The sequence below is a fragment of the Sebastes umbrosus genome, chromosome 13 (genome assembly GCF_015220745.1).
Source record: "Sebastes umbrosus isolate fSebUmb1 chromosome 13, fSebUmb1.pri, whole genome shotgun sequence".
Classification (NCBI taxonomy): Eukaryota; Metazoa; Chordata; class Actinopteri; order Perciformes; family Sebastidae; genus Sebastes; species Sebastes umbrosus.
The window spans coordinates 21,446,681-21,469,672 of record NC_051281.1 but is presented as its reverse complement, the minus strand read 5'-3'; the positions used below and the strand labels follow the sequence as shown (position 1 = coordinate 21,469,672).

Below are 22,992 nucleotides of genomic sequence, written 5' to 3'. Positions count from 1 at the left end.
CTGTCTTGTAATTGCTTTTTCCCATGTTTTCCATGTATCTGTTTTTATGTTTTTTTGTTTTTTTCCACTCACAATGTTGTTTGAATAAGTCTTTATAGATATTTAAATCAATATCCTCCTCACAAACACTAACCATACACTTCCATGCAAAACACACACACACTTGTCTTTTTTTAAATATTTACTGTATTGTTATTGTTATTATATATATCTTGTCCTAATTGTTTTGTTATTATTATTATGTAATTATATTATTTTTATATTAATATTGTCTTTGGGTGGAGGCTTAAGATAAGCCCAGTGGGTTTTTTGCCTCTCCTCTGTAAACAGATTCTGCATTCATGTGCTTATCCGTCATCAGACCGAAAGCCGATGGGTTCAACATGTTCATGTTGGAACAGTTCGTGCCTCCACTGCTGTTCTTGTATGAGTATGAAAACCTCTACATCTATCCTGTTCAAATATTTTTTCAGAGAGATAACAATGATGTTTTTGTCCTAAATGACTCTGTTTGGAGAAAAGTTGCAGTCTAGATGCAGTGATGAAGAGGGAACAAGATGATTGTTTATGTTGCTTTGATGCCATTCCTGATTGTGTGTACTCAACACTTATCATCCGCTTTCAATAAATAACAGTGACAAAAAAATCCAAGTTCCTGCATAAAGTGTACATCTCACTCTATTTTATATCTGCGTCAGGAAACACTGGTGTCTAAGGTATGATGTAACATGATAATGATTACTTAATAAATAGACATGAATAATATGCATAACTTATGAATAAAGATAGAAAACACAGTTTTGCCCAGTCACAGCTTTCTTCGCTACATTATTTCTTCTTCTTCTCCTGAGTGGCATCGAACCATGAGTCTAAGAGTTTTTTCATGTAATATAACTGCCAACCGTGCACTTGAACAGCAACCACCATGATGAGGTACATAACAGTCACTGCAGAGAAGCCAAAAATGAAGCGGTAGGCCTTTCCATGGCGGTAGAGCTGCTGTGCTACAGGAAACATCTCCATTCCACCATAAATGAGAGGTGCTATAGAGAACAGCCCTCCGCTGATCATTGATATGACCAGGTAACTGATGTTGTTCTTTGGCAGTGACAGGCTGCTGAAGAGCAGAGGGAGGAGGCTGAGCAGGTAGGGGTACTCCCACTGGTACGGCATGGACACTGTGTCATGTGACACCAGGTCCAAGTGGCTGACAGTCACCTGTGCTGCCACAAGCAGCCAGAGGAGAAGGTGGACCAGGTTTAACTTCCGCACCTCCGACTTCATGGCAGCACTGTAAAACAGATAACAGATAAACAAGGTGATCCTTGCTGATGCTGTTGCTATTCAGAGATAACATTCATATTTTTTGGCCAATATCAGAAATAAATAAAAAGCTACTTGCCTCATTTGGTATTGTGGGGCCACCCTCTCTCTGTGTTTGAAGTCACTTCCATTGGTACCGGCAGCTCTGAGACCTATACGTGATGTCATGTTGAGGGAAACCTACTGATACACAAAACAAATCCTATTTCAGAATTCTAAAGTTGACCCAACAAGCACTACAACTACCTATTATGTGGAGATGATGATGAGAGGATTTGATATCAGATTGTTACTGATATACGCACTATCACTGACCTAGTTCTTTTTAAATCTAAGCTCAAGACTTTTTTATTTAGATTGGCTTTTAATACCTAGTAGCGCTGTGATATTTTTCCTGTGCTTTTTATGTACCTTTTTATGATTTTATGATATATTGTGTTTTTATTCCTGTTATTTCTTGATGTTTAATGTAAAGCGCTTTGGGTACCTTTTGGTTATTGTAAAGGGCTATACAAATAAATGTTGGTTGATTGATTGATCATTTGGTCTATAATATGTTTGAAAATAGTGAAAAATGACCATCCCAATTTAGTAAAACCCCAAGGTGATGTCTTCTTGTTTGGCAGTAGTCCAAAGCCCAAAAATATACATACAAAGATGTTTACTATCACATAAGACAAAGAAAAGCAGCAAATCCTCACAACCGGAAGCTGGAACTATGTAATGTTTGGACTTTTTGCTTGAAAAATACAACATTTAATCAATTATTTTTTTTAAAAAGTTTCTATTTTCTTTCTTTTGAATGATTAATTGATCAATCAACTAGTCTATTTGTTTTAGCTCTAGACAACATATGACCCTTTCAGCCTGCTCATATTACAGTATGACAATGGATCTAAGGGGCAGGTGTAACAACACAACAATATGCTATCAGAGGGGAGAGAAAATCATGAAATAATGTCATGAAATCAACCTTAACAAGTGAGACCATTGTCTAATTCTGATACCAAGGTGCTTACAACTATTTAAATTGGAAAATAAGTCATTTTAGGCAGAATAGTTGCAGCAGGATAGCAGGCGTTAGCTTCGCTGCTAGTTAACCTAATTCAGCATCACCTGCTGTAACACAGATAACGTCATAGTTAAGTACTGCATGTTGGAGCTGGCGTCGTTTTATCATTAGCAATTACAAAACCAATTACAAAAAGTATGAAACCATGTGAAATATCGATAGCTAACAGTCCTTACCGCTGCGTATTTCCGTAGCTGAGCTCGACGTTTAAATCTGTACCAACAACAAAAGATGTGACAGATGTTGCAAAACCGCTCTGCGCATGCGTCGACAGAAAGACCTCCCACCGCAGCATCAGCATCTCCTCACAGCACACAGCCATCTGTTACCATGACGCCCATTCATTCACAATAATGTGAGCTGGAAGTGATACCTTTATCACGTCAGTTGATTATTGTGCTTCAGGGGTGCATTTTCCCTAAAATCATATTTCCAATTAGATTTGCACATTTATCCAGCTTTGCTCCTGAGAGATAGATGGATAAATAGATAGATAGATAGTAGCTTTATTGATCCGGAGGGAAATTCAAGTTTCCAGCATCACAGTTCCATAATGCAAAAACATGTTTGTAAAAAGGCAGTAAAAAAGTTGGTAGTACAAAGTACAAAAAAATATACCAGATATAAAAATACAAGGAGATGAAGAAAAACGGTTAAAACTGAATATAGTGCAGGGTAACAGCTGTGATACACGACTATTAAAAAAGTGAATATAGTGCAGAAGAGACTGTTAAAGTGAGTATAGTGCAGGGTAACTCCAGTAGCTTAGTCTATCAAAGTGCACTGTGTGCATTATTATCTGTCCTGCAGACCGTCCTCCTTTGTCCCCAAGGATGTTAAATGAGCCCAGCCTCCTCAGGAAGTACAGTCTGCTTTGGCCCTTCCTGTAGAGGTGCTCAGTGTTTATTGTCCACTCCAGTTTGTTGTCCAGCTGCAGCCCAAGGTACTTGTAGGATGATAATGACCCCAGTTGGCCATAACTTGGGAATCTTACACTGCTTGTCCTGAAAGTTGATTTGCAAAAACGATGGCTTTCCTTGCATTTAAAATGAGTTATTACCTTATGAATGATAACATGTTCATGCTCCTGGTTTCGAATTAATAGGTATGGAGACCGGAGCCTTAACTGAATAGATTTTTGATCATGTTCAAGATTCAAGATTCAAGATTCAAGATGTTTATTGGCATGCCAGTTATACTAGCACAAACGTGTGAAATGCTTTTTGCTGGGAAGCTCCATTCCGTCGTATGAATTATTTATTTATTTAAAAGTCTGATGGCTTTGGGGGAAAAAACTGTGCTGGTGTGAGTCCTGGGGGTCCTGTATCTTCTACCAGAGGGTAGGAGGGAGAACAGGCTGTTGTGGGGGTGTGTGTTATCCTTAATGACCCTCAGTGACTTCTTGAGGCACCGCTGGGTGTACAGCTCCTTTTCCTATATTTGTATTTTGAATATCTTTCAAAAACATGGGATAGGAGGAGAAAAGTAACATTCGATAGAAAAAATCCTCAGACTCTTATGCCTGTTTGTCATGATTTGATTTGTGTATGTGTCTTGTGCTTAGGGGGCTGTGATGGCATATCTGTGATTGTTTATTTGTTGTATTTCCATTGTGCGATATGTTCTGGAGCATTATTTGTGGGAGGTTCATGTTCACGATTATGTCTGGATGATGTTGATGTTTATGTTTGGATGATGCTGGTGTATTGTGCTGTTGGGCTAACATGCTGGAATGTTTGATTTCTTGTTAGTTAATGTGTCTGAATAATCCCATTAGGGATGGTTTATGTAAATGACCAGATATGAAAACAAATTATTCATTCATTCATTCATTCATTCATGATTATCATGATGACTAGCATTCATAGATCAAAGTTACCAACCAAACAGGTGTATTATCACATATTTTGTCCTTGATATGGCCTAACCAATCAGTCATAGAGCTAACGTTTTAAAGCTAGCAGACAGATCTTCTAGTGTCTTGCATGTTGTCTTGTACCTTTATGTACCTTATGTCCTAATGTTGCTGTTATCCTCTCTTGCAGAGTGAAACATCATCAACCAACCAGGTGACTTTAACGTGATGAAATCACACTCTAAGTGTCAATAAGGACAGGAGTGATATTTTTCAGTAACTGGTCTTTCTTACAGTTTCTCATGAATGATATTCCCCAATGTGTATTTAACCACACAGTTTTCAGTTGGTATATTCGCTTGACTCAAATGGGTTTGTTTTGCTTTCTGTGAGCTTAGAAATAGAGATGTCAACAATATTTTTTTTTAATTAAACAATTTTTATTTAGAAAAAACAACATGGACAATAATAACAAATGTGAAACATTAAGACATAAAATCTTTGGTTACAACGACAATATTAGCACCATGGTTGAAAGGAGAAATATACATACATTTTCCTTTAAAAGTTGACGTCTGTATGTCCTTGTCATTGCATGTAGGTGATCAGCACATAGAATAATAAATTATTGGCATAACTGTTGTTATGAATTGCTGTGACATTCAATACTTGCTTTAAGTGAGTTGTAATACAAATTTTGTATTCCCCGTAAACCTGGCAGCAAGACATACTAAATGTAGCTCACCAAGGATGCTCTGGAAATTAATTTGTTTTTCTCACTTCAAAAAACAAAAACACACCAGAGTGACTAGATGACAACCGGGTCCCACTGTTCATGTGTTTCATTTCAAAAGAACAATTCATAATTTGTTTTCCAAATAAGACACCCTGTTATGAATAATTAAATGACTAAAAATGGATTAAGCTTACAAAACAGTTACAGAATACAATTTCTAAAATGATTTTTCTTTGAAATGAAGCTAATTGCAGAGTCATTAGATCAAATCCTCAGATAGATTTATTTGACTGAAACACTTTGTAATCCCTGTTGAGTATTATATTGTAGTTACAACTATACATGTTCAAAGGCAGGGCCTGTGCTTTATGATACTTAACACATGTCACTTATACTAATGCTATGGTTAAGTTAGTGACACAGAGATGCTGTATAGTGTGGACGTTTCAGTGTATTGTGGTGTAATGCAATATGGAGTGGTTTTCATATTTCAGGGCATTATGGTGTGTTTGCTTGACCTTTGCACTTTTGCACAAAAAAACATTTCTTTACACCCATAAACCTATAAGCAAACATTAAACATAAAATTATTATCACATTCTTACTTTTTGAATCTCACTCATGGGAGCAATTGTCAGTGAGCAACATATATCATGCGTGTGATTATCTATTTTTGACCCACTCATTTTTTGTGCTCCTACAAGTAAGCACATTAATTGCCATATAGTTCACCACCAATACCAGTTGACCCTAATATACATAAGGCCTTCACAAGTCATTTAGGTTGCTCCCACACTGTATTTTGCATTTTTTTTTTTTTTGGTAATCCACGTGGGAGCTTGAGAGATGTATCCATTGAAAATCAGTGTATACAATTAACCTTTAACCAAAATTCATTAATTTGCAGGTTCCACGACCAGAAATGTGTTTACCTCTAAATCATGCACAAACTGTTGTAATGCAAACCTTTCAATGCATTGTCATTCTCAAGAGGTCATTTTATATGCTTGCCATTATCAATAGAAAGACAAAAACTGTATTCATTCAAATGTATACATGCAAAAATATAAATTTCCTACCGAAAAGACTATGCCTTCATGATTTCTACTGTATTTCACATTCTTCACCACATGGGGTAGCTGCCAGTTTTGAAGAGGTGCAGGAACAAAATGTTGCTTTGTGTTACCAGAATTGTATTTTATCTTCCTTTGCATACACTTCACGTTCCCTTCATATGTTTGTACAAATTACACTCTTATTATCGGATTATGGCATTCTTCTGTATGCAAATACATCTGCAGCCATCTTTGAGGTGTTCTTTGAATGCCTTTTTATACATTCTTTTATATCTTCAAAGCTGTGAAAGAAAACCTCTTTGCTTCCCAATTATGCGGTTATAAGGCTATACAGTATCAAAGCTGCTGTACATACAGACCGTCTTCTTCCTCTCATCGCTGCTCAGCTTAAGGTGGTTTATTATCATGTTTTATATTATACAAAAATACGCTCCCACTTTGTTCTCACTGAAGCCTTTCTCTCCCTGCAGGTTGGGATTTTACATCGGATATAACAAATACCCCGAAAAGGAGGAGTGCACATACTGCCCAGCATAAAGTCCTGAGGCCTGATCTGAGGGCAGCTGAATGTACACAGTGTCCCCAGGTTGTAGAGGTAGTACTGCGCTCCCTGATGCTTGATCGAGGACACCCTTTTTGTATTCATCATAGGTATACATCACTGGCTCATTGTTCCTCATCAAAGCCACCCACACATTAGCTCCTTTGCAATGAACGTGGTAGGCAAAGTAATAAATGCCAGGCATGTCACAGGTGAAGATTCCTGTCTCAGGGTTGTAATTTTGGCGACCATTGTACAAGAGCTTGTCAAAGACGACAGGAGTACCCACAGGTGGAAAGGGAGTTGTTACTACAGCTGTGAATGCTGGCATTTCCAACCCACTGGCACCCATTACTTCAGCCCCGTTGCCTCCGTACTTGCCCTTCTTACCATAACCACCAGCCTTAACACCATCTAGTGCAGGGCCCATCTCAGAGAGCACTCCTGACATATCGGGAGACAGACCAGACGGTCCAGGTAGGCCTGGTGGTCCAGGAGGGCCGGGCTGACCTGGCTGTCCTGGGGTTCCTGATGAGCCCTCTTTCCCTGGGGGTCCTATGGGTCCTGGAAGACCTGGATTTCCCTCACCTGCAATGCCTGGGGCACCAGGTAGACCGCTATCTCCTTTTGGCCCCAGAAGACCAGGAGGTCCAATTGGTCCTGCGGTGCCATCCATTCCAGGGATTCCTTTAGGACCTTGAGGTCCCACTTCACCAGGTAATCCACCATGTCCTTTTGGCCCGGGAAGTCCTGAAGAACCAGGAGTACCAGGTAGACCTTTATGTCCACCGTCTCCTTTGGCACCACTCGGTCCTGATGGACCTCTTGGTCCTGGCTCTCCACCCTCTCCTGGCAGACCATCCTTACCAGGTATACCAGAGGCACCAGGATCACCCTTGGCTCCATCAAGCCCTTTAGGTCCTCCTTCTCCACAGTCTCCTTTAGGACCAGGTGCACCTAAACCTCCTGGGGTTCCCATGGGACCTGGAGGACCTGGTGGACCATTTGGTCCAGGGGGTCCAAGCATACCAGGTAGTCCTCCGTGGCCCTTGTCTCCTTTTGGTCCTGGAAGTCCAGGTGGCCCACCCATACCTTTGTCACCCTTTGGTCCTGTGAGTCCTGGTTTACCAAATCCAGGAAGTCCAGGCTTTCCTGGCAAACCTGGTGGTCCTGGATGACCTTTCCCACCTGGCATGCCTGGCTGTCCTGGCAGGCCATTTTGACCGGGCTTTCCTTGACCAGGTAGACCCGGTGGGCCAGGCTGTCCTCCTTCACCAGGTGGTCCAGCTGGTCCAAGCTCTCCAGGATGTCCTTTCTCTCCTAGTGGTCCATGTGGCCCTGGGGCCCCATTCAACCCAGGTTTTCCAAAACCAGGCAGCCCTCTTGGGCCAGCAGGTCCTGAGGGCCCTGGGAGCCCTTTGTGACCAGGTTGTCCTGGCTGGCCCATCCCTTTGTCTCCTTTGGGTCCAGGTAATCCTGGTAGTCCTGGCAGACCTTTGTGACCTGGCTCTCCTTTGGACCCTGGTTGGCCTGGTAATCCTCCTGCCCCTGGTTTACCTATTCCTGGTAGCCCAGGTGGTCCTGGGGGACCCTGAGGCCCTGACTGCCCAGCTGGCCCTTCTTCACCCCTAGGGCCCATTTCTCCTTGCGATCCAGCCTCACCATTTCCTCCTGGCTTGCCTGGCAGTCCTGGTAAACCTGGTTTTCCCACTGCAGGCCCTCCTGGTGGACCAGGAGGTCCAGGTCGTCCCGCAGGTCCAGGCTGTCCATTCCCTGGAGTTCCAGGAGGTCCTGCAGGTCCATCTGGCCCGGGTGGCCCAGCTGGGCCTTGCTCTCCTTGGGGAATTCCCTCAGCACCACTAGGTATTGTCTGACCTGTGAGGAATTAGATAAATATTCAACCAGAAATTATGAATTTGAAAATAAACAGACAAAATTTTGATTATCAAGCGAGCGCACACATGCTCATACAATCAACACTCAGTTGGGTTTAAAACGCTTCCCATTGATATTTCTTCTCTGGCACTTAACAAATAACTATATTACTATATGCCATTAATAATAAAGAAACTTTGTGCCCTTGTGTTTTAGCAGGTAGTGTCACATGTGTTCAAGATGTGAATGTATGTTCTTGGAAGATTGATGGTTACTGTTTGTTGAAAATGTTGACTTTCTCACCTTTGTCTTGGCCACCATTATAACCGGCCCCTTTACGAGCATTTTCTTTGCCCTTGTGCATGGGCATCTGAGGTAGCTCCTTCCTGTAGTGGGGATACTGCATATAGGGCATCTCTTTGCCAAGGTACTGTTGTTGGGGAAAGCCTTCTTTGCCCATGTGTTGCATGTGCTGCATCGGCTGGTATGGCTGAGGGTGTTGCTTGTGTCCGTAGTATGCCGCAGCACTCACATAAGTAAGTGCTGCAAGCTGTAGCAGTGTCAGGAAGAAGGGGAGGGGAGGCATGGCCGAGACCTGTATGGAAGGTAGAGAAGACGAGATATGAGGGAGGGATCTGTTTTTAAATCCTGTACATTAGTAAGTAGATCAAACATTGGTATGGTAGCAGTTTAGCAATTCTTGAAATATCATGAACCACCAAGTGTATGAGACAAGTGGACAACCTCATTTGCAAAAAAGCAGGCAGTGGTAGGTCACATTATGTCTCCCTCTGCTGGATAACTACACAATTGTCCTCTTATCTCAGCCAGGAGATTATGAAACCGGTTGTGAGTGCGTGTGTGTGCATAATATTTTGGGTGCTCTTTTATGGCTGCATGCTCAAGGACCTCAGGTGTTGCAGTGACCTATACTTTCTCAAAACACCTTTTATTGCCTGTTTGATTCTGCCATTGACTGCTGGCTGCTGACTCCTCATTCACTACTCTTAACCGCCCCCCCTATCCCTGGCCGGTAGAGGCCGCAAGTGTGTTAACACAGCTGAGTGTGGTTTGGCTATCAGCTAACTACACACACAGCTCAGTGCATCACCACAGCTCTGCCGCCTCTCAGCCACTGCTCTGCGCTGTGGCCAGAGATACAGTGACTCCGTGCGTTTTTATTGAGCATCATCGTCACATAAACACATGTATTGATGAAAAAATAGACTTGAAGCCTAAGTAAACGCTTCAAGGCATGGTTACGCTCGTGAGACGGAGCTGAGACACGTGCCTGCAAAGAGCCGGTGCAGACATCTGCATAGATTCCAATGAGAGGGTATCTGTTGTGTGAGATGAGAAAGTGAAAAACACATCTGATACACTTGCAGTCTAGATGGGAGGTTGGCCAATGTGGTTTGCATTCATTTAATCAAACATTACAGCTGTGGTCGTTACAGACACACAGTGTTTTCAGTCATTGCAGTGTCACCTATGTAATATCGTCATAGACTAGAATGAGAAAGTTGTCCATTTCTTTTTCTGCTCAACTTTGGAATAAATGGGCTGGTTAAGTGGAGACCATTTTCAATTAACCAAAGTTGCCATTTCTGCCAACTTGAATATTTATGCTATTATTCTAACCACTACCACTACCATGAATATTATCACCTACTGGAAACTATTAAACAATTTCCATGAAACAAAACTGTTGTTAACAAAATGTCAACAACAACAGCAACAAAAGCAAATATGGCAAAGATTCAATATCACAACTGACAGGGCTCAAACTGTTTCAATCTAATTTATTTTGGACTGAACTATGCAGACATTTCCTGTATATTTCTACGAAAGAAAAGTTTAACAATCCCACGGATGTGAATATAAATGGAGTTCTTCAAAGTCTTTCTTTCAGAATAGGATTTTGGAAAGTTTTCTTCTCTGTATTAACCTCTCAGCCATGTTTTGAATTGCCTTCAGTTTAAATCTGACACCCTTTAACTCCCAAATGTTGTAGAAAATGAAGTGACTGAAGGCAGGGATATATCTTGACTTTTGATATGGTGTTCTGTAACAAATAATGTACAAAAAAATACAATATAATACAGAATAGTTTTTCTTGTTGATTTGTGATCTTCATTGATTGGACTGCTTATGTCTTATGTCCAATTGCTCATATTTTGGTGATTTTATAACCTACTGCTTAATGATTGTAAAATATTGTGCTTGAGAACAAAACGCTCAGATGTGTTTGGATTTCAATTTTGGCTGAGCCTTAGCTGAAATAGTATATTTATATATGTAAGCTTTTTATTAAGCTGTAAATTAAATCTGGCATTAAAAATACACACAAGACAAATGCTAATGTGTCTCTCTCACAGGCTAGGCGGGGATAAACTGCATTTATTATAGTTGTCCACAAGAGGGAACCATACTAAATGGCACACAAAATATTATTTTCAATATCCCCTGATGTCCATATGTTGCGCTGAAACCTTGCCTGTAAGCAAATGTGATGTGAAAATGTGATGCCTACGGGCAACTGGCAATAGATGATTGAATACCAGTGCCATAATTAATCAGTCCTACTGTCTGAGATGTGTGGTGGCAATAGAATGAGAACACTTGTATGAACATCCATTCATTGCTTGGTACTTTTTACAAGTGTGTGAAGTATTTCTGCCACCTCCTAGTTAACTCACTGGTGTGAACACCACTCCTGCTGATATTAATAAGGGCATTCTTGTTGTTCCTACAGTACTGCAACATATTCAGTCAGATGTTTGACACAAAAATTCTCATAAACAATTGAGTTGACACAGGAAGGCGCACAGAGGATTTAGTGAGAAATATCTAACACCACTTGCAGGTGCCTGCCAGAAGTACTGAACACCCTGTCTCCACCACCACCTGATGATGTCAGATGTCTGGTCCAACAAGTATATTTTTGAATGAATAAAGTTGCGTTCATTTCCATTATTTAACCCCAAAGCTTTCTGCTTTAAATGGTCAGTAACAGAGCGAGGCAAAGGGGTTTTCTTTGGCTCACCATTAGCTGTTGAGTGTCTACTTGTTTTATTCAGTCATTCTTTACAAGTGACATTTCCATCCCAAATTCAGTCTACTCATATCCTGCCACTCATTTTATTACAACTCATCTGTAGATTTTTTAATTCACATCCTAAACCACATCCTTAGTGTCCACTCCATCACTGGCTCTTTGGATCTTTTCCGCCCTCTGACCTTTTCTCAGTCGACTGGTGATTTTAACATGGCCGTGCCACTGTCTCCCCGATGAGAGCTGGCCTTTGAAAGAAGCCCACCTAGCTTTCGTGGCAACAGAGAGACAGACATGCCAAAGAGTCTAGAGGAATGCCGCCGTTTTTGAACTGGGACCTATTTTTGCCTGCTGGGCGGAAGCTGTGATCTGTTCCCAGTAATCAACAATGTGACTGTCTATGGATAATACACAGAAATGGAGGAAATGGACAAGAATAAAGTTGATCTCTGTGTGTAAGAAGTGACAACCTGAGCATCAAACATTTTCTATTATCTGTGCAGCTTCCTAATGGATAATAGAAATATACTTAGTCTAATGAGAGAAAGAGAACGGTACTGATTTCTTATGAGAGATCCAAAAGATTGGTGCACATTTAAAGTGTATGTGAAGGACTGAGGAGGTTTCTGGCATCTAACACAGTCAGATAAAGTCTAAAACATGTATCATTAGTATATTGGTAAAGAATTGATTTCACTGATGTTTCTTTACAAAGGGTGACACTGTATACTTGTATGTACTGCCTGTTGTAGGGTGTGTACCCTACATCAGGAAAGACCTGAAAGAGGTGGGGCCTGGTTGTGGGGGTTAGAAGAAAGAAGTGCATTGATCCTGAGACATTTGTCAGGTTAAAATATTCAGACACTCTTTTGCTAACAAATACTCAGAGTCAAGACATCCAGTGAAAGCATTTCAAGAGCCTGAAATGTTTTGAGGTTTTGTGAAAAGGTGCATGCCAGACACACTCGTTCTTCTTTACTTTCCACATCATAATAGAGAAGCTTTTATGGCGCAAAAGCCCAAACATATACCTGAATGATTTTGATGACACCAAATCTACATCCCATCTCTTAATGAGAGGATGACAATAATGTGTTTTATAAAAAAAAATTATTTGATCTACAATTTTTATCAAAAATAGTATTGAAATGTGTGTTTTTTAGACGATGATGTGTGTTTTGGTAAATTAAAAATGTGCATTTTTTTAAACATCCTTTGGATATCATAGTTAAAATTATTGCTGTTCTGGACACATTGTGGCAAGGAAAAATATCATTAGGCAATTTTCAAAATAAGAAAAAAAGCCTTGAACATTTCAAAAATTATTTCATTTAAATGTGATTAACTAATAATGACAGAGAGGAAAAACCAGGAGTGCATTTTGACAAATTCTCTTGAAAGATCATTTTACAAAAATGTAACAGTCAGTTTGGTGGCATCTAGTGGTGTGGTTGCAAGTTGCACCCAACTGAGTACTCCTCTATTCTTCCTTTCCAATAATTGGTAACGTGAGCTACTGAGTGCAAAACCGTGGTAACGCTGCTTCCCTCGCTCAGAGGCCATCCTTACCATAATAACACTACTTTAGGAGCAACGGAAGTCAGACAGCGGCCGGCGGTACCACAGTTTTGCACTCTGCGGCTCACGTTACCGCAGAACTACTCGGAGAACTATGGTGGCCCTCAGGTAACATAAAAACGCAAAAGGCTCTCGCTAGAGCCAGGGTTTGGTTTGTCCGTTCTGGACTACTGTAGAAACATGGTGGTGCAACATGGCGGACTCCGTGAAGAGGACCCTTCCCTATGTAGATATAAAGGGCTCACACTAAGCTAACGAAGACACATCGATTCTTAGTTTCAGGTGATTATACGCTAATGAAAACATAGTTATGAATATTATATTCCATTTCTGTTACACACTGACCCTTTAATATAAATATGCATCAGTGATGTATAACAATTCCCCTTATATGACCATTTATTTATATATACATAAAAAGGTTTAAGAAAATAAATAGGACAGTTTTACTACCTTTTAGGAACGTCCCAGCACAGTGTCGGTATGTGTGTGTGTGTGTGTGTGTGTTTGCATGGGTGTTTTTAAAGGGTTGGAAATATTCTGACAAAACTTGTGACCTTAGATCGGAGGCACTGTACAACGAGGGTCTGTTCAGTGTCACATAGCAACACCATGATGTTGTCATGGTGACCGCAGAGTGATGGAAACACCTCCTGTCTTTACCTGGTGTGCTTTTCTCCAACACATTATTCTACTTAGGTGTTGCCTGCAGAGTGACTTGTTCATACAACAGGGCCACTTTCAGACATCTGACGCAAACATTAACCAGCAAATTTCCACGTTTTAACTGCAGGGTGCATTTATACTGAACAAAGTGACTATAAAGAGGTCTATTATACCAATTAAACTTGTTTTAAAATGCTAGTGTCATCCCTATAGATGTCAGACATGAAGTCACATATAAATGTGACACAGCTGTGAGAAGTTGTGATGGCGTGTTGTGAGCTGTTTCTCTCATTTGTGAGATTTACAGTTTAATTTTTCGCACGTTGGTGTAAAACAATCTGGCTCCCTCAATGATGACTCTCTGACAAGCAGTCATTTGTAACAGTGACTACACAGGAGCAGCGACCATGTTCTACATTTTTCAGATGTCACCCATGTGTCATGCCGTTCACACACTCTCCATATCGGTTTGTTTATAAAGCAGGAAAAGACACACATGCACACATAGTGGGAAAATCATAGACAAAAGAACAAACAAACACACACATCATCTTGTGCAATGGACACATATATGTGCAATTATGGATCACAACGGAGATCATTTTTAAAAACAAGTTGAAACTGTTTCTGAAGACTTCATGAGTTAAAGGTGACCTTTTTTAATTTTATGACACATTTGTTATAATTTAAATTTTCTAATATTATTTTTGTAAATGCAATGTATCTTTGTATTGCACTATATAATACTCTACAGCCATATAGTGGCTCTGTGAGGCTATACTTAGGCACAGTGGTGCTTTGGGCTGACATGCTCACAATGACAATGTTAAAGGTACAGTGTGTAGGATTTGGTGGCATCTAGTGGTGTGGTTGCAGATTGCAACCAACTGAGTACCCCTCTGCTCACTCCTCCCTTTCAAGACTGCGGTAACGTGAGGCGCTGAGTGCAAAACCGTGGTAACGCTGTCCGCCTTGCTCAGAGGCCATCCTTACCACGATAACACTACTTTAGGAGCAATGTAAGTCAGACTGAGGCTGGCGGTACCACGGTTTTGCACTTCAGGTAATGTAAAAACGTGAAAGGCTCTCTCTAGAGCCAGTGTTTGGTTTGTCCGTTCTGGGCTACTGTAGAAACATGGTGGTGCAACATGGCGGACTCCGTAAAGAGGACCTACTCCCTATGTAGATATAAACGGCTCATTCTAAGGTAACAAAAACACAACAACTGTTAGTTTCAGGTGATTATACACTAAAGAAAACATACCTATTAATATTATATTCCATTTCTGCCAATAGATCCCCCTAATTGTTACACACTGGCTAAAAAAGGCCATTTAGTATTGCACATTTGCTATGAATGCAATAATATAGAATATTCAGTAAACAGTATATTCTTCTGTCTCTATATAAATAGTAAACAGTGAAATGGTTAAAAAAAAAATTAGGCATAATTATTCATTTACTTTTTTCACACTTGGCACATCCATCACCTTCAGTGAGTTATATCAGTTAAATTTAAACCAACACATTAACCATTAGACAACAGCCCAGAGGGACAAGGAGGTAAAAATATCTGCGGTCCGAACTCTAATTTTTCAACATCTGCTGCCAAAATCATGTGTGGCTGGTCATACACCACTGAGCTCTCAGCATGTCCTGCCCGGCCCAGACAGTCTCAAAAATAAGCAAACCTCAAAGTCGTCTACCTTGTATGTAACGTATGTGTATGTGTGTGCCTCTGTTTCCCCAACTTCTTCCAGATGTCCATCTTTTTTGACATTTTTACATAAACGAAACGCAGTAAATTGTCCATCAGGTGTGCGACGTGAGTGGACTCGTGGGCATCATGTGTCTGTAAGATGTTGTTTTTGCTGAGTCAACCTTCGCCCAGCGGAAGCTGAGGTGTCGGCTACCGCGGTTTATACAAGCTGCGATCTCCAGAATCTCATTAAAACCGCAGCAGCTGTGCAACCGCCTGAACAAAAAGAATAAGACCATCATAACTACAGCATGTGGGAATGAACCCCAGCTTCCTCATACTTCTGATTTGCTAGGAGGGAACATGAAAAACAGAAATTTACATTAGGAAGCCTCAAACATGATGGAGGAATTTTCTTAAATGGGTTCATTGCAAAATGTCAAACTACAAATCTTTTAAAAACTGTATTAGTGTTCAAGAAAGTTATTGAAGCAAGTTTAAATGCTTTGGAATAACTTATTTATTGTTTTTTTGTGGCGTCAGCACTATCATTAACAGGCACCCCAGACCGACTTTTCTGTCTTTCAGAAGTTGTAACAGGCTCAGTTTTAAAGATAGAGTGAAGGTACTGATATCATAGGAAACTAACAAAACCTAAGGAATCAATTGGTACCAACCATGTCATGAAGGAGGCTGAATATAGTTCTAAAGTTAGGCTAAATTTTGGCGAGGAAAAATTGGCATGGCAATTTTCAAACGGGTCCCTTGACCTCTGACCTCAAAATGGGTTCTGTGGGTACCCACGAGTCTCCCCTTTACAGACATGCCCACTTTATGATAATCACATGCAGTTTGGGGCAAAAACCATGCAGTTTTTTTAATACAGTACAGATGTGTTATCTTTGCCTAGTCTGAAATTGGTGTATTTGAATAAAATGACCAATGAAAGCTGAGACTTTTGTGGATCCAATGAGCTCAATTGTTTTCATGTCTGATGATGTTAGTCCCCATAGTAGCCATTTCAGTGTGGTGAGACCATTTTTTAAAACTTGATCTCACTGTATAAAATGACCTGTGGTGACCTCTAGGATCATCTAGTAAACTTTACATCCACAAACTAGAGACCTAGAGCATTCAGAGGATGGATGGCTTTCCTAGGTAGATTGACAATAAGGGGGTTTCTGAGCAGTTTCCAGAACAGAAGTGCTCGCCATCTAATCGCCAACAAATGCAATTTTTGCAGAAATCTCCAAATGTCAAATGTTTTTGATACCAAATCACAGCATGGTTTTTTCTATGATGTTCCTAAAGGTCTTGGTGTCTTAATGTGGTATTTTGAGGGATTTTGATCATTTTTATTAATTCTTGAGTGGTAAATTTATTTTAATTTAGCACCAAAACTGTGTAACAAATGGTATCTCTGGTAAACTCAAAAATTGCTGCAAGACATAGCAAAATGTTTTAAACCCTTATACAGTTTCAAAATGTATTTGAATTCATTCATTCAATTGTGTATTTCTGATTTATGACTAGAACAAGTTGACACACAGTGCTGAGCTGCAGCTCAAATTAATCTTCAGGTTCCCAGCTTTCAGATGATGTACACCACTTCTGTGTGACATCTACTGTTGACCTGCTATCTCCCCCTAAAGATCCCCTGTACCCCGCCTAAAAAAGACAAGACATTATTAAACATAATAATAAGGATGTCTTCATAATGTGGAGGTATAACTCTGAACACATTACATGTCCGTGTCATACCGAGCTGTGTAGCTTTGCTTTAATTTCAAGAGTCAAAGTTTGATTTAGGAGAAATGAATGAATGATTTAATTTATTTCTGTAAGAAAGACTGAGATATTGTTGTTATTAATGGAAAAAGGGAAGAAAACCTGCAATCAAATTGTCACTGCGTGTTAAAGCCAAAATAATTAAAGGCAAAAACAGTAACACTGAAGCCCAGTGTGGTGTAATTCATGTAAAAGTTATACATCGCTTTATAAATTGGTGTAATTTGCACACCCGAGAACGTTGAACAGGAAAAAAAGAAGAGATACAGATAATGGTTTAAAGCGTCCTCTGGCTGATTCCTCACTTACGGAAACAAACCTGTCTCTGGTGTCCTGGATTTATATTGCTCACGCACAAAACCACGCACTTACACGTATTCAGTGACAGAGCTCAGCTGATGGGACGAGACAACGGCCAACATTCTTCCTCAAAAGCACTTTTTAATCTCTCCTCTCATGCATTGGACTGAGATGGAAATATCAGCTCTGTGTCTCCAGACACATCTGTCTATCCTCTCTCCTCTGTCAGATACAGACGACTCTCTCCTCGCCGTCTCCTTTTCTTCCTGTGTCTCTGTGTGAACAGAGCGATGCCTGTTCTGCACCCTCTTCATCCTCTGCCTCATTTCTGTCTGTTTGCCCTCGCCGGCCCTTTGGAAACATGCCGGTTCAGTGACCTGAAGCCACTCGGTGACCTTGCAGACTGTGGTGGAGGACTGTGTATCTCTTTAAACCACCTTGCTAACAGAGCAGGGACAACCGAAAAGTCCTGTGGTGATGAGATGAGAGTGGTCAAATACTAATGATCACATTCGGGGCAAAGATTTCACAATAAATTGGTGTTTAACTGTTCTTGCATGAGCACACGTGCATATGTACAGAAGCACTTAGCACTTAAACTATTCATGTATTCGGCCAAATTAAGTCTTTGAGTTTCTCCTTCTGCAGCCTGACCAAAAGCTAGTGTTTAAATCCCACTGAACACGTTTGGCAAAGCCTTCCTCCCTGCACCGCAAACCATTTACAAATTTATACTTAAGCCAGCAGTACCCTTGCACTCAATCTTTGTAAGTGCACATTGTGGTTTCTCAGTGAAAGGGGAAAAAAACATTTGCAGCTCCTCGGCTCCCTAAACGCAGCTTTTATCACAAAGCACACCTCGTAAAATTAACACCTCTTCAAGTCACGCTGCAAATGTCCTCGTTCAAACAAACCTCGTACACAAACCAGAGGAATACAGCTAGTCCACACACACACATGCACACTGTCACAGCTGTGCAGCTAAATGAGCAAAGTGTTTACTTCTGTCCCTCTCCTTTGCCCTACCATTACTCTTGCTTTTCATTGGGTCCTTTTGTCCGGTGCATTCCTGAAGTTTGCAGAATAATGCATACAGAAGGGTGCGCACACACAAATACAAGCACACACTCCATTTGAAAGGTTACTTCTTGTGCACAAGACCAGCTTCTGTAGCACTTTCACACACTAAAGGTCACTGCGGGGGCCATACACCGATTTTGATGCAATGCAAAGATCAATAGAGAAAGAAAGATGGGAGAGAAAGGGAGAAACTTTACGTGAAACAAGAAGAAAGGTAGAATTTGTAATTAGGTGAGGAAACCCTTTAGAAACTTGTGTTATAGTTTTAATTGCACACAATATAATGTGTATTTTACTTTAAGTCCCTGAACATCATGCACACAGATCCGATCAGCAAAGACAAAACTACATATTAATAACCAAACAAGAGAAAAAGATCTGATCTTCATCCTAAAAAAATAACCAAGAAAACGTTTGATTGTATTTTTCTGAGGACACCGGCAGATCTGTGTTGATGCCACAAGTCAATCCCGAATGGATCCAAAATATTTTCATTCATAATGCAGCTAAATAACTGTAGTCTCTGTAAAAGGCTTTGATTTGTAAGGCAGAACCGTATGAATGGCTGGAGACTGTTCTGAAGCTGTAGCATCATACCAACAGGGTTAAGGTGAACATAAACTTGTACGCTCCTTCTGAATATCGGATCAGGAGGAGGAATTCTGAAGATTAAAATAAATAGATTTCATCGTTTAGCAGGTGAATCATTTAATAGTCGCCGTGACTGACAAGGCACCAAACAGATGAGCAATGTCAGAGAATTACTAAGCAAATCAGGCCAGAGAGACAGAGCTGCTATGGAGCCAAAGACGGTGTTTGCTCTGCAGTCTCTTCTCACCAAACTGCTGCTCTTACCCCCATCACATACATCTGACAGTTTGGCTTCAGCTTTCTGCACACACACACACACATGCACACAAAACATTTTTTTCTCACACATGGATGCACAGTCCATACTTCAGCTCTCTGGAGCCCTGGCAGGCTAAGTAGGGATGCAGCAGCCTGGGAAACACCACACTAGCTGAAGAGATGTTCTGCCTGCATGTCTCTGCAGGATGATGATGTGCAGGAATGATGCTATCTCCATAGCTAACGGCCATCAGATCCCCCAGCAACCCGAAACAGCTATCACTCACATTTCACTACTGTCACTCACGCAAGGGATTTTGGACTAAAGCTAAGAATGATAAACGTTCATGAACATGTATCTGTTGCATCTGTTTATAGGGCCTTTCTAGTCTTCCGACCACTCAAAGCGCTTTACACTACATGTCACCCATTCACACTCACTTTCATACACTGATGGCAGAGGCTGCCATACAGGTGCCAACCTGCCCATCAGGATCTAATCTAAATACTCATTCACACACCAATGACACAGCCTTTGGGTTTAGTATCTTGCCCAAATGACACTTTGACATGTGGACTGGAGGGACTGGGTATCGATCCGCTCTACCTCTGAGCCACAGCCACCCTGGATATCATGATATATTTAAATGGTTTTACTTATAAAGCTTTAATCAAAGCTGGAAGTTAGATACGTTGTGTTAAAATGAAACATTTTAAAAGAGAGTGGGGAAAAAAAAGGAACAATTCACCCAACAAATTATTTTCGCATGCATTCCTACCAAATTACAATCACAAGAAGAGCAAACTTTAAGTTAGATAGATCCATTGGATGCATAGTAGGTAGTGGAACAACAGTAGGACTCACAAAAGCAACTCATTAAAGGCAATAAAACAACTTTCATTCAGATGCACAAGAAAATGTTTGCATTAATCACACAAATAAACTGCTAATTGAGCTTTAAATCACGTGAAATACAGGATATAGAGAGAGTAGGACAGTGCTTACCTTTGTGAGTGGCCGTTTATGGGGAAATAATCACTGCAGTCGGACTAACAGACAGAATAGCAGGCGGACAGACAGACAGCAACACAGAGGGAACCCTGGGATATGTGATCATAAAGGACGCACACCTTGTGGACACAGCTTATATCTGCTGGAGGGTGGAGCCACTCTGGTGGGTGGGTGGGAGAGAGAGAGAGAGAGAGAGGGGAAGGGAGGGATGGAGGGAAGAAGGGATGGAGACTTGACTGAGAGTAAATATAACCTCCCAAACAGTTATGCCATAATTTATAGCGGCAAAACATGCTCACATCCCCCCGCTGAACACCCACAGGGGATGACAAAGACTTGAAACTTGACTTGGACTAGCAAAAAATGACTTGTCAGCATCTCTGCCTTTTAGTTCATGAAAGTGTACTTTGTATACTTTAATTTATAGTACTTAGCCAATGATTTATTTATTACTTAAAGTGACTTGCTCCATTTGACTTGATGATTTGTGATGAGATTAAAAAAAATCATAAAATGTGTTGTTCTCGCATGCCTCAGCGGTGAACGGATAATCCAAAAACTTGATGAATTGAAGTAAATTCATATCAAAACATCCTTTTACAAACTCTCACACACTTTAATAGGCTACGCTATCAAAAAGTACACACAACTACAAGCCAAGTATTCTTTTCTGTAGGCCTATAAGGCAAGAATACTTAATTATACTTGTCTTAAGTATATATTGATCAAAAGATTAAGTAAGTAGTCCTAAATATCTTTTTCTGTATTCTTGTCAGTATGAGCCAAGTTTACTTAAGTATAGTTTTGTTAAGTATATCTCTGATAAGTACATACAAAGTAAACTAAACGTTTTATATAAAGTATACTCACTTATTTTAAGTTCAAAATAAGTATACTAATAGTAAGCTTGAATAAACTTAATTTTGTTAAGTAAATGATAAAGAGGACTGTTTCCCTCATTAACGTTGTGTATGTCATACAAAGTCATTCATTATTCTGGTGAATGAGCCCAGATACATTTAACCTGTCCTGGCACACACCTGGGAAACACCTGTAAAACAGCCAGGGTCATTACAGTAACTGCACATTAGAAATATGTTAAGAAGTGACAAGTGACCAAATACATTTACCTTTCAGGAAATTACGCTTAATTATATTGAAGTAGTACCACTACATGATACTACTTTATTTCATTTTTCTGACAGCTGTTCCAATATACTGTACTTTATAGATTAAGATTAAGTATTCACAATATGAGCTAAACGAATAAAATATAACGTTTTGCTTTATATTTAATAAACTAAATAATGATGCTTTTCTGTAGTTAGACATGTCTAACAGTACAATGTATTCAGAGTGGGTGCTAGAGTGTATTGATTATACATACTGCATCAATATGGTTATTTTTGTAACTAAAAATAGCATATATATTGTCTTCCATCGTGATTAAATAAAGTATTTGAGAACTTCTTCCATCACTGTGTATAAGTACACTGAAACACAAAAAAGTCTATTGTTTGCGTCAGTCATAGGAGGATCGTCTTCCATCTGTGTAAGCTCATTTTTCTGGAAGAAGAAGGAAAAATCTTTACATTTACACCCGTCATAGCAACAGTGTGAAAGATTTAGTCAGCATGAAACTTGGTGAAAAGCTGTCTGATGAGCACTTATGAAGAAATGAATTCAGTCACAGCCACGCACTAAAAATACCCCTTTTTCTTAGAGGGTCTTTGTTGGTCTGTGACGACAGACACTTTCCAAGGCAGGTTTGACACCTGTCTACAACAACTTAGTAACTCTGACGCGTCCAGCCACTAACTATGACACAGTATGTACATACAGCCAGACCCTGTGTGCTGCACCTAAGCTATGACTGTGTGTTTTCTTTCCTTTGCGTCAATCGCTGTGTTCCTTGCTCTCGTGATTTTAGATACAGAACAGAGGCCGGCAGTGTGTTCTGGTTAAGGGTGGTTTCATGTGTTTGTGTATGAGGGATTGTGGGTGCGTGCGGTTCCAAAGTGACACAGTGGTGTAAAAGGGTGGATGTCCTGTTGCATCTCCAACAGCCAAGTGTCAGCTTAGTCAGCTTAGTGCTCTCGGTGTGCCTCGGTAGCTGAGGACTGTCAGTCTTTTGTGATGATGTTCTCAGTGCTCTTCAAATTTTTGTTTCTATGTTGAGTGTGTGTAACACATTAAGAAACATTAGACCTGTTGCTCTATTGTCTTAATCAGTGTGAAAAAGCACTAAAAGCACTTAATTAATAAGCCGTCTTTCTGTTGCTACAATGCTTGTATATCTCATGTAACCCACAACCTTAAGATCAAATACTACAATTCAGTTTTCATCTCTTGGGAGCATAGCTCCTAATTGTTCCCCAACCGCCCACTCAAACACACAACTCATATAAATGCAATAAATGCACCACACACACACATGCACACACAGGCTCACACTTTGAGTTGCGGTGTGAAAGGTACACGATAGCC

The 22,992-nt window shown here is 40.3% G+C and overlaps 2 protein-coding genes across 2 annotated transcripts; both read right to left on the bottom strand.

The window, feature by feature from the left end:
- Positions 1-318: 318 nt before the first annotated feature.
- On the bottom strand, positions 319-2,694 carry jagn1a (jagunal homolog 1a). The gene is made up of 3 exons (XM_037788990.1): positions 2,572-2,694; positions 1,403-1,506; positions 319-1,291 (listed from the first exon to the last, which is right to left on the bottom strand). The coding sequence occupies exons 2-3, from the start codon at positions 1,489-1,491 to the stop codon at positions 829-831; spliced, it is 552 nt and encodes a 183-aa protein (XP_037644918.1). The 5' UTR covers positions 1,492-1,506; positions 2,572-2,694; the 3' UTR covers positions 319-828.
- A 2,019-nt stretch (positions 2,695-4,713) lies between these two features.
- On the bottom strand, positions 4,714-20,582 carry col8a1a (collagen, type VIII, alpha 1a). Its single transcript, XM_037788992.1, has 3 exons — positions 20,500-20,582; positions 8,782-9,073; positions 4,714-8,478 (listed from the first exon to the last, which is right to left on the bottom strand). The coding sequence occupies exons 2-3, from the start codon at positions 9,062-9,064 to the stop codon at positions 6,542-6,544; spliced, it is 2,220 nt and encodes a 739-aa protein (XP_037644920.1). The 5' UTR covers positions 9,065-9,073; positions 20,500-20,582; the 3' UTR covers positions 4,714-6,541.
- Between the last annotated feature and the right edge of the window lie 2,410 nt (positions 20,583-22,992).

Bases quoted from the DNA above. Each gene is read 5' to 3' on its own strand.
- jagn1a (XM_037788990.1), bottom strand. From the start codon at position 1,491: ATGACATCACGTATAGGTCTCAGAGCTGCCGGTACCAATGGAAGTGAC. The intron at 1,292-1,402 runs GCAAGTAGCTTT...TCTGTTTTACAG, and splicing joins GCCCCACAATACCAAATGAG to TGCTGCCATGAAGTCGGAGG.
- col8a1a (XM_037788992.1), bottom strand. From the start codon at position 9,064: ATGCCTCCCCTCCCCTTCTTCCTGACACTGCTACAGCTTGCAGCACTT. The intron at 8,479-8,781 runs GTGAGAAAGTCA...AATTCCTCACAG, and splicing joins TAATGGTGGCCAAGACAAAG to GTCAGACAATACCTAGTGGT.